The following is a 16,264-nucleotide window of genomic DNA, read 5'->3' on the forward strand; positions in this document are numbered from 1 at the left end:
CCAACACTGCTTAGCTTTGAAGATCTGATGAGAATGGCCTAGCCTGGGCCATCCAGGTCAGGACAATACCTACTACTGATCTGCACCCTTCCAACTACACTGGTTGCCAATTTTGAGATTCCTCATTTTATTTTCTGAGTTATGCTTGCCACAAATGGACAGACAGATGGACGTGTGGATCCTCTTTATTATTATTATTATTATTATTATTATTATTATTATTAGAGATGCATGGTTAACAGCCAGCCAAATGATTTGCTTTGTTATGATATGTGGTTTGGATTGGGGGCAGATGGCGGCTCTTAGAATCCCTGATTATATGACGCTGAAGGGTGGAATAAGTATGAAGGATAAAGATATGGAAAAGACAGCTGCATTTGAGTAATTAGTACTGAATAAAACAGAGGGAGGAAGGCCTCTTATTGGAAGCCACAGATTTCAGAGAATGCAAAATCGTATCTCCTTAGTCTGAGGAGCCTCATGTTTCAGAAAGCAAAGCTACACAACTGGTTTCTCTTTCAGCCAAAAGGATTACCTGAGGAAAAGAGACAGATGTGGAACTAAGGGTGCTTGGGGGAAGGCTTGATACCTTTCTACAAGATCCTTTGGAGTAAAAGCAACTCAAACCCTGTCTTGTGAATGGCCAGAATACAATTTAACCCATCTCGGATTATCAAAGGTTGAAATTTGCAAAGAATCACAGTACCATAACATCATTAGACCTCCATATTAAGCCATTTGGTGAGCAACAAGAAATCACTGGCTAAATTTGGGGTTGGATCCAGTGCTTGTTTTCCAGAGCAGAAGGGCACATTGTCTGGGGAAAGGGATTGCCAATTCCATCTTCCCACTGCAGGCCCCATATCACGGCCAGAACTTTTCCTGCAGCTCCCCTGAAATCCGGGGGGGGGGGGGGGGGGGGCCAGAGATGGAGACAGAAAAGTTCTAAAGCACAGAGTTCTGCTTGCAGTATTGTGACTACAACACCTGGTGCTGATACCTTGTTTTGACTAGATACCAATCATCCCATTCATCAGTAGCTGTGGAGTTACTTGCCTGCTGCTCTGACACAACTACATTAATGGAATATGAGAATTCCAAACTAACAAGTTACTATGGTGCAATTACTTCACAATGAAGAGACAGCTTTGAATCTGGCCCAAGATAAAAATGATAGTTAGCTGTACTTGTTTAAAGGGACAGACCAACCTGAACACCATTTGTCCACTGTCATCCTACTCATAATCGTTCTGGGTATACAAAACAGAGACATCTTAAGTGGACTACTGAGACAATGGTTTGCTCCATCTGAATCCTGAAGTGCTGGTTTTATGACACAGCCATAATAGATGGTTAAAGGGTGACAACTGAGTCTCTGCCAGACAAAGATTACTTACCCCCATCACCTTGCCACGTTGCTCAACGTCTTCCCACATAGAATGAACTATATAGCGACACATGTATTTTCCCGCTCGACCCTCTTGCTTCATTCGTACTAAACACATCCTAGAAAAAAGGGAAGATAATTTGTTTGCCTTAAAGATTCAGGGAATTTTAGAAGTTTAATAATATAGGATATGAAAACAAGTAGGGGGGGAGAAGGCGACAGAGAATTGATGTATGTGTCTAAGAACAGAGACTGTAATAGTACTCCCACCCTATAGCAGAATTGCTATCTTAGACAATCAAAGCAGAGGCAGGAATCTAACCTAAAGAGTCTTCCTTCAATTTAGTGGAAGAAAGGGCCACTTAAATTGGAGGAAGGCTTTTAAAAATTTTTTTGCATGTGTGTGTGTGCGTGTGCCTGGAAGTCATGGTGACCTCTGGTGACTCCTACTGGAGCATGGAGAACGTTCAGAGAAGTGGCTTGATAGCCTGCCTCTCCCTTCTGGCCTTGGTATTCTTTGGAGGTCTCCCATCCAAATACTTGCCAGGGTCGGACCTGGTTAGCTTCTAAGATCTGACGAGCCTGGGTTTGCCTGGGCTATCCAGGTCAGGGCACATTGGCGGAAGGCTTTGAGCTCTGCTCAGTGGAGTGGGTAGGGTCCGCTCTACTAACAGAGAAAACCCAATGAGAATCTAAGGGCCAAGCCACCCATAGCAGGTGGATTCATTTTTATATATTCATATGTCAAGGAGTAGATCTGACCCCTCCTGAGATGTTTAAAATTTTTCCCTGATTGGGGGGGATCTCATTTTAGCCAAACTGTTTACTCACATGAATATTGCATATTGTAGTTCCAGTATTTACTCACATGAATATTGCAGTTCCAGTATTTAAAAAGGGAAGTAAATCAGCCCTTCATAACTATCATCCAATAAGTTTGCTGGATATAGCCTCCAGACTATATAGCAGATATCTTCTACGTAAACTGGAGGATTAGGAGGTTCCTAACCATGCTATCCACCCTGAGCAAGCAGGCTTTAGAAAAGAGCAAAGCACAACCAATCACTGCCTAACTCTTTACCAACTAGCCCTCTTCGCCAAGGGTTCCATCAAATCTTTATATACAACTTTTGTAGCTCTAGCAGCAGCCTTTTATTTAATTGACAGCAAATGGCTTTGGCCAAAACTGGCAGGCACAAACATCAACAAGGGCCTACTGTTTATGTTACAGGAACTCCACACCAGCATTTTTGCTACAAAAGACAGGCACCTCTGGCTCACTAACTGAGGAGATCCCAATTAGCAGAAGGGTAAAATGGGGTCTGTTTGGGCCCCACTGTTTTTCAATTTATATGTAAATGACATCATTCTGAGGTTATTAGGCCTTGAGTTTCTTCCACCTTCTTTGGGTTCCAGTAAAATATCAATTTTTCTATATGTGGACAATATTATTCTAATGTCTCTCATATGCATTGGCCTCAAACGGATACTACATAAGCCAGGCAACATCTGCAGAGGCCTTAATATTAACTATTCTAAGACCAAAGTAATGGTCTTTAGAAAAAGGCCTCATCAATTTAAGTGGACCATAGGTGGTACCCCAATAGATCAATGTAGCACCTTTAGATATCTTGGGAAACCCTTAGTGAAACCTGTCTTGGTGGGCTCATTTGGTGATCACCAGATCTACAATTGTAAGAACCACAGGTGCTATTTTGAAATTTTACATAATGACAGGTTTCCTGATAGACCCAGCTCTGCAATTATATCAGAGTAAGGCTGGCCCACAACTTTGGACAGAAAACAGGAATCCACCCAAAATATATTTTAAAAGAGAATTTTAGCTTTTCCCAGAGACACTCCAGAGGCTCTGATGGGGGCAGAACTGACTTCAAACAGATCCCCTGTACATGTTTTTTAAAATATTTTAGTTAATCATATAATATTACAGTCTTTCAAAAGAACCAAGTATAATCAAAGTATACAGAATTGAAATACTGAACAATATAATAAGGTTACAAACCATCAGTAAAATTAAGTATGAATAACTAAACAGAGTAAACTAGAAATACAAGTGCAGGGCTGAGAAGTTTATTGAACACAGATTTACACCAGCAGTGGAACAGTGTGTTAGACTAAGGAATAGATACTATCCATTCAGCGTGAGCAGTGAAGAGAGAGTTGGCTTTTACTTAAAACATAGCAATCACTTGAGAGATCAGACCAACACTTGAGCATCAGAGGTTGCCATTTATCTAGGAGACTGGATTGACCTGAGGTATCTCTAAAATTATCCAAATTGTATGCAATCTTATCCAGGATAAATAAGTCCCATAACTTCAAGTCCCGTTCTTGCAGTGATAGAATTGATGTAGACTTCCAATATCATGAAACAAGACATTTAGCAATAATTAACATTATCATAATTAGTTTTTGTTTTGCTTTGGAGATTTTGCAATTTCCCCACAGATTGAGAAGAATTAATTCCGGGTACATGTTGTCATCCCCCTCATGGATGTCATGTTCGGTGTTGCCCATTTGGTGATGTCATCCCCCTCATCCCCCTCCCTTGTCATGGCGAGGGAGCTTGAGCAGTTCAATGAAGCTGTGGGCTATGCCGTGAAGGGCCACCCAAGACGGACAGGCCACAGCAGAGAACTCAGACCAAGTGTGATCCACTGGAGAAGGAAATGGCAACCCACTCCAGTATCTTTGCCAAGAAAACCCTATGGACAGTAACAAAAGGCTAAAAGATATGACGCCGGAAGATGAGCCCCTCAGGTCGGAAGGTGTCCAATATGCTACTGAGGAAGAGCAAAGGGCAAGTACAAGTAACCCCAGAAAGAGTGAAGTGGCTGGGCCAAAGCCGAAAGGATGCTCAGTTGTGGATGTGTCTGATGGTGAAAGGAAAGTTCGATGCTGCAAAGAACAATACTACATAGGAACCTGGAATGTAAGATCTATGAATCAAGGTAAGCTTGACGTGGTCAAAGAGATGGCAAGACTGAACATCGATATCCTAGGAATCAGTGAACTAAAGTGGACAGGAATGGGCGAATTTAACTCAGAAGACCATTATATCTACTACTGTGGCCAGGAATCTCGTAGAAAAAATGGTGTGGCCTTTATAGTCAACAAGAGAGTGCAAAAGTCAGTATTGGGATACAATCTCAAAAATGACAAAATTGATTTCGGTCCGATTCCAAGGCAAACCATTCAACATCACAGTAATCCAAGGCTATGCCCCAACCACTGATGCAGAAGAGGCTGAAGTGGACCGGTTCTATGAAGACCTACAACACCTCCTAGAACTAACACCAAAAAATGATGTCCTCATCATCATAGGGGACTGGAATGCTAAAGTAGGAAGTCAAAAGGTAACCGGAATAACAGACAAGTTTGGCCTTGGAAAGCAAAATGAAGCAGGGCAAAGGTTAACAGAGTTTTGTCAAGAGAACACACTGGTCATAGCGAACACCCTTTTCCAACAACCTAAGAGACGACTCTACACATGGACATCACCAGATGGGCAACACCGAAATCAGATTGACTATATAATTTGCAGTCAAAGATGGAGAAGCTCTATCCAGTCAGTAAAAACAAGACCTGGAGCTGACTGTGGTTCAGATCATGAGCTACTCATTGCAAAATTCAGACTTAAACTGAAGAAAATTGGGAAAACCACGAGGCCATTCAGGTTTGACCTAGATCGCATCCCTGATGAATATACAGTAGAGGTGAAGAATAGATTCAAGGGTCTGGATTTGATAGATAGAGTGCCTGAAGAACTATGGACGGAGGTTCGTGACATTGTACAGGAGGCAGCAATCACCACCATACCAAAGAAAAAGAAATGCAAGAAAGCAAAATGGCTTTCTGATGAGGCTTTACAAATAGCAGAGGAAAGAAGGAAAGCGAAAGGCAAAGGCGAAAAGGAAAGATTTACCCAACTGAACGCAGATTTCCAGAGAACAGCAAGGAGAGATAAGGAGGCCTTCCTGAATGAACAGTGCAAAGTAATAGAAGAAAACAATAGAATGGGAAGGACTAGAGATCTCTTCAAGAAAATTGGAGAAATCAAGGGAGCGTTCCATGCAAAGCTGGCCATGATAAAGGACAAAAACGGTAGGGACCTAACAGAAGCAGAAGAGATTAGGAAAAGATGGCAAGAATACACAGAAGAACTATACAAGAAAGACCTCGATGTCCTTGACAACCACGACGGTATAATCACTGACCTCGAGCCAGACATCCTGGAATGTGAAGTTAAATGGGCCTTAGAAAGCATTACTAACAACAAAGCTAGTGGAGGTGATGGTATCCCAGCTGAGCTATTCAAAGTCTTAGAAGAGGATGCTGTTAAAGTTCTGCACTCCATTTGCCAGCAAATTTGGAAAACGCAACAGTGGCCACAGGATTGGAAAAGATCAGTATACATTCCAATCCCAAAGAAGGGCAATGCCAAGGAATGTTCAAACTATCGCACAATTGCACTCATATCACACGCTAGCAAGGTCATGCTCAAGATCCTACAAGCTAGGCTTCAACAGTACGTGGATAGAGAACTACCAGAAGTACAAGCTGGGTTTCGAAGAGGTAGAGGAACGAGAGATCATATTGCCAACATTCGCTGGATTATGGAGAAAGCAAGAGAGTACCAGAAAAATATCTACTTCTGCTTCATTGACTATGCTAAAGCCTTTGACTGTGTGGATCACAACAAACTATGGCAGGTCCTTAAAGAGATGGGAGTACCAGACCACCTCACATGTCTCTTGAGAAACCTGTATAAGGGCCAAGAAGCGACAGTTAGAACCGGATACGGAACAACTGATTGGTTCAGCATAGGAAAAGGAGTACGACAAGGATGTATACTGTCACCTTGCTTATTTAATATATATGCAGAGTACATCATGCGAAATGCTGGCCTGGATGAATCACAAGCGGGAATTAAGATTGCTGGGGAAAAGATCAACAACCTCAGATATGCAGATGATACCACTCTAATGGCTGAAAGTGAAAAGGATCTAAAGAGCCTCTTGCTCAGAGTAAAAGAGGAGAGCGCAAAAGTGGGCTTGAAGCTCAACATCAAAAAAACTAAGATCATGGCATCCGGCCCCATCACTCCTTGGCAAATAGAAGGGGAAGTCGTGGAAGTAGTGACAGACTTCACGTTCCTGGGATCCCAGATCACCGCAGACTGTGACTGCAGCCATGAAATTAAAAGACGCCTGCTCCTTGGGAGGAAAGCGATGGCGAACCTAAACAGAATGTTAAAAAGTAGAGACATCACCCTGCCAACAAAAGTCCGCATGGTCAAAGCAATGGTATTCCCAGTAGTCATGTATGGCTGCGAGAGTTGGACTATAAGGAAGGCCGAGCGCCGAAGAATAGATTCTTTTGAACTATGGTGCTGGAGAAGACTCTTGAGAGTCCCTTGGACTGCAAAAAGATCAAATCAGTCAATCCTAAAAGAAATCAACCCTGACTGCTCCCTGGAAGGCCAGATAATACTTTGGCCACCAAATGAGAAGGGAGCACTCACTGGAGAAGACCCTGATGCTGGGAAAGATTGAAGGTCAAAGAAGACGGGGACGGCAAAGGATGAGATGGTTAGACAGTGTCATCGATGCAACGAACATGAAATTGAGCACACTTCAGAGGACGGCGGAAGACAGGAGGGCCTGGAGGGAGATGATCCATGGGGTCGCGAAGAGTCTGACTCGACTGTGCGACTGAACAACAACAACAACAACATGTTGTCATGCTTAGACTCTGGAGAAAGAAAAGGAATGACATTACTAGTCTATTATGCAGGCAATGCCTCGTGATAATGCAGAAAGATGCTGCCTAGGAAGCTTGCTACAATATTCTTCACTACTACTCCATATTGGATGATACCCAGGGTGTCCCTACAATTGGTACCAATATTCAGGACTCAGTGCTCAAGTGTGATGCAGTTCCAGATCAATAACCAATTTCCAGCTCCAGATTTTCCATCTTGTTTAAACAGATTAACAAGGACCACAGCAGAGACTCCTATCTGTCCAGTATTAACTTCCATAATCTCAGAACAGCTGTTACACATATTTGATTCCAAACCATGCCAACAGCTTTGCTTGAAGGTTACTACTCCCAAAAATTGTCTGTTTTGCATTTATGGTTTTGTAGAGCTCCGTATTCAAACAATTTGCCTCATTATATTCTGTCTTCCTCTCTTTACACAGAGCCTAAAACCAAATTTCTTTCAGCACTCTTAAAGGGCTTAAACTCCTCCTTGGAAGCAGAGAAGCTGATTTTCTTCTTCTCTCAGATACTGACTTACTCGTTTCATAGAGTGTTGTTGTTTACTTGGCAGGCAAGCTAATACTGGCAAAAAGTCATATCTCAGATGTTTTAACATGACAAGCACTTTCAGATCAGGTATTTTAATGATGTTATTTATGATTTATGTTCTTTGTGATTGGTTGTAATAGTCTTCAGCTACACATGGCAAATGCTATCAGTAACAAAAAATGGCACATTGGTGAAGGAAACTAAACTCTGCCCTCTCCTTCCACTGCTGTGCTCCACTGTTCTAGTAGTTTCTCTTCCCACTTGTCTCTCTTTTGGTATTACAGCTGAGCTGAGATTAAAATGCTTATAGCAACAGATTGTGAGAAGGTTGGGAGAGAACTACTAGGGTCGTGTACTTCTTTCGCCACTTTTCCAAGTAAACAATTGCACAGACATTTTTGTACATTTTCAAATTTCTAGAACTAGGAAAAAAACTCATATTTGTACCTAGTAAAGTCTTTAGAAATACCAAATCCTCTTGATAAAAGTTATCTTTCTTAAGCAGAGTTCCACCTTTGAGTGTATCAATTTCAGTTTAATCTAGTTTGTGCACTGGTATTGTTAGAAGATAGTTTAGATAGCCATTCAGCACCAGAAGGGGGGCAACTGACAAATTTACTTTGAAAGGTTTGTAATCCACTGGTAGAATGCTCCACTTGAACGGATTTCTATCGTCTACCCAGACTTCTTACAAGAACATTATCAGTTTGCTGAAGTGCTTAATGGATGTAGTCCAAATATAGACAAGATAAACGCTCAGTTCCTTAGAGCTATTCTGAGACTTCTCTAAACATTTAACAGTGACAGTTATAAATCTCAAAATGGGATGATGCTCGTCACCAGTAGCTACTACAAAGATCTGGGCCATAATACTCTGGCTATTTGCTAGAGATTCATCCTGTAGTTATGCTTCTTTGTACTTTGAGAGGCATGTATGATCAAATAGAATCCAAAAAATTAATAGTGCTGGATTTTCTATTCCAGCATTACCATTTTACAGTCTGGAGAAGGCCCAGGTATTAGTGATAATGGATTAACAGAATACATATGCTGCAGCATACACACCTTGTTGAACTTTAACCTTGGATTTAAAGTTCCCAGTACTTGTACAAATTAAGAATGTTAAGTGTACCAAAATCAAGGAGTTTTTTTTTTTTACAATAGCATGTTGCCATGTTTTGCCATCAATAATCCTTGAGAGTCATTACAAATGCTTCAAATGCTCAACTGTGTCCTTGTGGTAGAAGGGTAAGAGAGATCATGGTTTATGTGTTGCTCTTTTGTAGTTACTATAAAGGAGTCAGAGATGAAGTCGATCTGGCGTAGTGTAGTTAAGAATGCCGGACTGGGATGTGGAACAACAGAGTTTGAATCCCCACTCTGCCACAGAAGCTTACCAGGTGGATCTTGGGCCCATCTCAATCTCTCAGCTTAGCCTACCTCACAAGGAGGGTGTTACGAAGATAAAGTGGAGGAGGACAGAATGGGATAAAGCTGTTTTGGGTCCTGACTCCTGACTAAGGGGAGAAGTGGGATATAAATAATTGCTCTGTTCTTGGCTGAGATATTAGGCCTTTCAGCAGAACAGCTTGTTATCCTTTTTCTTGCTGTGGCAAATGTACATATTTTAATATAATCATTGAGACTATGTTTTGGATGCTGAAAGAACTCTGTTAACCAAATATGTACAAGTGCTATAATTTGTTTTAATGACTATCACCAAAGGTCTGTTGACCATATAATAAAGATGATTATTCTGAGAAGAAAAGGTAACATTTGCCTCCACGAGATTTAATCACAGCCTTGGGTTTCACATCCTAATCCTCTTGATATCATCCACAAATCCTGATGCAGTCTCTCCTACCTCCCTATAATGCACCTAGAACAATGATTAAGTCTTTAAGTGGCAGCTGATATCTGTAGATACTACAAATATTGCTTTCGTCCTTTCTCATTCACCTTTCTGAAAAAAAATATCCTTCAACAGTACCAAGGAAGACTGCACGCTCTTGGGAAACTTGTTACATGCCACGTACCATTGATGGCACTGAACACCATCACATAACAGGATCAAAAAGCATCAAGGACCATAAGCAATCAATGATGGAGTGAAAGTCAAGTATTTTTCATATTATACTTAGTCCAGTGCCTGAAAGGACACTGTGTATTTGTATGTATAAGTGCTGTCACAGAGCAGTTCAGCAGCACCCTGAGTGAGGTCATGGAATTCTGAAGTTTATTTTTTTTAAAGGTACCTTGTTACAAGAACTGCCATTTGAGGTTAAAATGACATAGATTTTCTTAGACTATAAGCTTTCTAATTAGATCAACACAGCTGCAAAATCTTTTATTGTTTACCATAAGGCCCTGCTTTGTAATATATTCTATTCAGCTATGAAACTATCTATGACTATAAAGTAGTTTAGAGATCTGATTTTTTAAAAAGAAAAGGGCTATTTTAATAGCATCTTAGTAACCATTTCCGCAGCAGGTTTCTTCTATTTACTTCATTATTGATGTTATACACAAGTATCTTTTCCAAATTCACAACAGAAATATTCATGCAACTTGTCTGCTTGCCATCATTAATAATTTTTACCATTCAGTTTACTGCAGGGATTGCTTTCTGATGCAGATAAAACATATTTTTATATGCCAATCAATCATGAGTTCCCTGCTAATATCAATAATTTGACATTAAATATTTCTTTTCTACTTTAAAGGGCTGTTTTATAGCTATATTTTTATTGCTGCCTTACCCTCTTAACCAAGGTAATTTTAATATCACACCATCTTTTGCAAATTATAGCTTTTTTCATTTAGTAATTACAACTTCCCTCCTTCAACTTTATTTCAAAACCGAGCATTTTAAAATTCCCTTTTAAAAAGTATTCTCTCCCCAGTGGATTCTCTGCATATATCAATGCATTTTTAATACATTTTTCAGGTGTAATATACTACAGTCCTTTAAATCTATGGAATTTAGAGTATTCTCTATGGAACCTTTTCCTGTTAAATTTCCTGTTATAAAATACACGTAGCAGTTGACTAAATTATTTAAAGACTCTATACACTTTTTAACCATCATCTTATGGTTAACAGAGAGACAGTACAGTATTCTGGCAGGTGTCTATGCAAGCACAAGAATGGGGTTGCTGCATGCAATCCAGGTAGTGCGGAAGCATTCACTCTTCTGCCTTCTTAAATTCTGGGATTCAACTGCATGCCTGCATAGATGGACTGCTGCCACTTCTGTGGCAATGGCACTGTTTACTCTGGGAATGTGCAAAGGAGAGCCAAGGCTGTGCTGAATTATCCATCATGGCATTAGGGAACTGGTTCTATTCCTGGAATTCCGAGAGCTCCGTCTTTTATTAGCTGGTTGCCTATTTCCATTTCACAGGGCTTTTCCTCTCCTATATAAGCTTGATGTAGTGGTTAAGAGGCAGACTCTAATCTGCAGAACTGGGTTTGATTCCCCACTCCTCCACATGCAGTCAGTTGTGTGACCTTGGGTCCGTCACAGTTCTCTCAGAGCTCTCTCAGCTCCACCTACATCACAGGGTGTCTGTTGTGGGAAGAGGAAGGGAAGGAGATTGTAAGCCGCTCTGAGACTGGTTCCAGTAGTGAAGAGCAGGCTATACAACCAACAACTCCTCCTCCTCCCACTGCCAGATCTCTTCATACTCTAGTCTGGTCCCACACTTCGTTTTCTCTAGACCATGCAACTGTTTCCATATAATTTCTTATTCTACTGTTTCATTTCTTATTCCCGTTTTCTCTCTTGTAAAACTAGTAGTTTCCTCTCCATTTGCCTTTGAAGGTCAAAGAAGACGGGGACGGCAAAGGATGAGATGGTTAGACAGTGTCATAGATGCAACGAACATGAAATTAAGCAAACTTCAGAGGACGGCAGAAGACCGGAAGGCCTGGCGTGATCTGGTCCATGGGGTCGCGAAGAGTCGGACTCGACTGTGCGACTGAACAACAACAAATAAAGGCATAGTGCTTCCAAATTATATTGCATTAACATCCCATTTCTGCCCTCCTTTACTTTGCACCTCATATTTCAACTGGCAGCTAATAATAATAATAATCATCATCATCATCATCATCATCTTTCACTTTATTAATCGCTCAATCCTTGCAGAGCTGCCGGCTCTGAGCGATGTACAGTTATTCTTTTGACACAGGACTAACAATGAGGGGGGTAAGGGAGGACAAACATATATCATTTAAATTGCACACACTTCCAAAGTCGACAGGGAGTTTAGGTCTGGACTTATTTGTTTAAATTTATCACTAGTGTCCAATATACTGAGAACTAGGAAAATGTAATAAATAAACATTATCAGAGACTTCCACCGAAAGAAAGTATTGAGGTCTAATCACTGATTAAATAACTTCCCTTACTTACAGAGCTGGCATCAGCACAGCCTGAAGCGTGGCATCTGCCAGGCTCAGGACTGCTGGCAGGGCCCATTGTCACTGGTCCCCGCTCACACACCTCCTCTGCCATGTGCTTGCATGCCCTTCCCTCCTTTGCTTACTTGCATGCACTTCACCTCCTGCACTCCTAGCTAGCTGGGTTGACCAGCACTGCACTGGAAGATGGTCCCAGCCAGTGTTCCCTCTAAGCTGAATTAGTGTGAGCTAGCTCACAGTTTTACAGCCTGCACATTTCTGTCTTAGCTCAGGAAGGATGGCTCCAGGAGCAAACTAATTTATATGCAGTAGCCAGATTGCTCACTCACAGATGTAATGCCAGTAGCTCACAAAGTAGAATTTTTGCTCACAGGACTCTCAAACTTTGAGGGAGCATTGGTTCCAGCAGCAGTACTCCCAGCTGCACACACCTCCCAGTGTCACTGAGGAATGGGCATTCAGGTGCCTGTGGGAGGGGTCATGAGCATGCAGGACAAGGATGCACATAGACCTACTTGGCATTTGCCAGATCAGACTTAATGGACAAAAAATTCATACAGTTTTCCATCAAACTCTCACCAATTGTGAAGCCCTCAAAAACTGGAGTCAGACTAGATCAAATTAAAGCTCAGAATGCAAAGTCTGCATCTAAAATGAACAAGTCACATTTGCCCACTGAAGCAGAAACCTACTCAGCTACTCCACAAAATTTTCAAGATTACGGTTTGGATCCAGGCTAACATTCCCATGGGCACAAGGAATTGTCCCACCATCCTTATCCTGTAGTCCAAACAGGAATAGTATTTGGGGGGCCGTTTCAGGCTGCCACATGAGGTGGGAGGCAGGAAAATCAGGTTCTGTGGGCAGAAATCCTTGCACCTATGGAGATGTTGCTCTTGATCCAAACTATTATGGTTACAGTGCTGGGTCAAATAATACTGCCTTGGCCTTTTTAGCAGCAAAATTAGAACTCTCCAATGAACTACCACAATTGTCCATTCCTTTGCATTTGTGGAAGAGGTAAATGTCTGAGAGTTGCACTACAACACTGATGAAGCACTGAGGTACCCTCTAGTCGGTGTTCTTCAGCTTTAGGCCAAAGGCAGAGCTAGAGCGGAAATGAAGAGAACACAGAAGTAATTGCTAGAATTACTAAAGTAAAGTCTCTTTGAAGTGTATAATTAGCTGAAGGGATGCCAGAGTTATTTGGAAGGCATTCAAGATTTCTGAAAGATACAACTACAGCAATTAGTTTTGCTGCCTTCTGCTGCTGCGATGACTACCTGCAGGACTAGCTGAGAGCAATCCTGCTAGTCTTAACAGCAGCTATTAAGGTTCATCATTCAGCGAAGTGCCTGAAAAGAAGTTCTAAGACAGAGGAAGCAATCAGTTCACTGAGTGGAGGGGCGGGGGGGGGGTATCTGTAATGAAGATTAGCATTACTGCAGCCTGCCTTTTTCTAAAAGAGTCAGTTACAGATTTTAGTTTAGTAAATAGTGGGGACAGAATTTAATCAACAAATCACTGGTTTTAACATATGATTCTGTGGGAAATTCTTTCAATGGTCAACAGCCCTAGCATCTTTCAGAAGATGCGAAAGAAGATGAAAGCAACGGTGCAATCCCATGAATGCATACCAGGGATCAAACCCCATTGTACCCAGTGGGATATACTCCTTAGTAAACTTATACAGGAATGGACAGTAAACTGATAAAAGCAAGAATCTTTTCAACTAAAGTGCTTACAGCAATTTTTGCCCCATGCAGTAATGCATACAGCAGAGTTCATTTTTCAGATGACTTCTGAATAAATTTTCTCCTGTAAGCTAACGAGATGCACCACCAAAATGAAGTTCACATTACATGTCAGAACTTTTAAATAAAGTGGGAAGGCTGTAAAATACAGGAAAAAATATCAACTGGATCCAGTGATTACTCAGAGATAACTTTCATCTCAAGCATCTATAGAAGCTACATTGATAGGTTTAAATTTAATACTATTTAGCTTCCAGAGAGGCAACTGGAAAAATAATCTACTTCCTTCTGCATCACTTTTATATCACGTTGACCTTTTCAAACAGGTAACTTCAGATGAAAAGTAGATTTTGCCTAATTATTTTTCTTGGCTAGTTATTTAATAAATGAAAGGAAAACTCACTTTCTGAGGTGTTAAATATTTTACATGCAACCAATCTGGCATTCGCTTAATCTGTAGGTACATTTTAGAGGTGCAAATGTAAATGTCAATGATATAATTTGTTAAAGGCTTCTGACAACTAGCAAGTAAAGTCACCACAAGTTCTCACAATTCAAACCACTTTTACGTAAATGTGAGCTTTTCCTAAAACAGCTAAATAAGAGACCTTTCCATCCAGGCTGAATGAAGCTTTTAAAAGATACTCCTAGCAGTAGCTTTTCCACTACTAAGCTTTAAAAAACCACTACAAAAATTAGGCTTTTATGACCTTTGTTTTTTTAAGAAAGCTGGTCACAAGGTAGCATTATTAAATCTAGTATTTTTGTCACCATCAGGGACAGTCTCCTCTTTTATAAGGGCAGAGTGCAACATGCAGCAGATACAGATTTCAAAGGTATATAAACCCTGCAACATGCAGAAAATACAGATTTTAAGTACTTTTTCACTTACCAGACATGAAGCTGTGCTACTAAAAACCATGAATTCAATGTGTCAGGCATCTGAAATGCTTTAAAAAAATTGTAAGATTTTTTTCCATTACTTTCTTCACTTTTTAAAAAATGCAAATTAAATGGTGTGCATCCAATCCCTCCCCACACCCACTCCTAGTAAATAAGCTGAAAGAGTTTGTACACATACAGAGGGGAAGGTGCGATATGTACTTCTGGGGCAGCCCCTGGCACTCTTGAAGGTCCTACTGACCTTGGGAGGATTTTTTCAGGGGATAAGGACAGCTGTTGCTGGAGGAAGGAGCTGAAATGTTCCCATATACAAGCAAAATACTGAATATTAAGTACTAGGCCAAGACAGCTAACTAAAGGAGAACCAAAAGCCTGAAAATAAATGGCATTTGTCTTTCAGATTTTGAGAGAGAGAATAAATTTACTGTGTTCTTAGTAGAATAACATAAATGGTCTGTAGATGCTACTTTTAATGGGGATTCCCAACACCAAAGTAGCCCTCCAGCCTCTAGCACTGGGGCAGCTGAACACCAGCAAGAAATGTTTGCAGTTCAGACCCATTTGTCTGAACAGAAGCCACTTTAGCTGTTCTAATACAAGCCACCTCTTCCACTACAGTAGCAAAAGCAGCAATTAGAACTGCACAGTAAGCAGTTTAGGTAGTGCCCAAACAACTGACTTGAATAGAAATCAATGTTTTAAAAATACAGCAAGCACGAAATCAAATATAAACATGCTTTAACAGTTGTAGAAATATCAATAAACCAAACCCCTTCAAATTAAAAAAAAACATGCTATTACAGATATTCTGCTTTTTTGCTCTGTTGCCTCCCCCCACTAGGCCAACACAGCTGTCTACATTTTGTGTTATATGTTGCCACAATAAGCATCCTTGAGACTCTGAAGTTTAGCATCTGCTTCCTTCTCTACCCTGAAAGATTCTGACATTCAGCATACAAACAGTAAAATTTGCTCTTAATATATATAACTGAAATGAAAAATATTGACCACCTATACCTTTAGCACCTTACAATAACAGTATCAAAAGTTCTACTGCACAAATGTGTATGGGAACAATAGTGGATTTCATACAATCAAATTTTCATGATCAAAACTTCTCCTAGAGAGATTGGTGGGATTGAGCCACTGCTTGGCAATACTAGCAACAAGAAGACACGGCTACAGGCCATCCACCTAAACCTCTTGTCATACACCTGCTATTAAAGATTTCTGGTCATCTTCTTATTTATTAACCACCAAACAATTTAACTTGTTGCTAATTGCAGAGTTATATTAACTACTCTTGTAATCATAGCATTAAAGATCCATTATGTGCTTGAACGCTTCACATAACATAGAATGGTTGGAAAATAAATTGAGCATACAAGAACGGCAACAACAACAGCAAAAACAATGCCTGGGTTATTTTTAAACAACAAAACTTTAAGTTTTTCATATT

General features: G+C 40.6%; 1 protein-coding gene across 3 annotated transcripts in view; it reads right to left on the minus strand.

Moving 5' to 3' along the window:
• The window catches only part of LOC107107852 (ubiquinol-cytochrome-c reductase complex assembly factor 1), a 65,775-nt gene that overhangs the window by 30,308 nt on the left and 19,203 nt on the right, over positions 1–16,264 (minus strand). For all 3 annotated transcript variants that reach the window (XM_015408205.1, XM_015408204.1, XM_015408206.1), the window contains 2 exons: positions 14,795–14,852; positions 1,398–1,506 (listed from right to left, as the gene is read on the minus strand). In XM_015408205.1, the coding sequence (XP_015263691.1) occupies positions 1,398–1,506; positions 14,795–14,852 (167 nt within the window). The remainder of the gene's footprint in view (positions 1–1,397; positions 1,507–14,794; positions 14,853–16,264) is intronic.

The sequence above is a fragment of the Gekko japonicus genome, unplaced genomic scaffold (genome assembly GCF_001447785.1).
Source record: "Gekko japonicus isolate JY-2015 unplaced genomic scaffold, Gekko_japonicus_V1.1 scaffold211, whole genome shotgun sequence".
NCBI lineage: Eukaryota > Metazoa > Chordata > Lepidosauria > Squamata > Gekkonidae > Gekko > Gekko japonicus.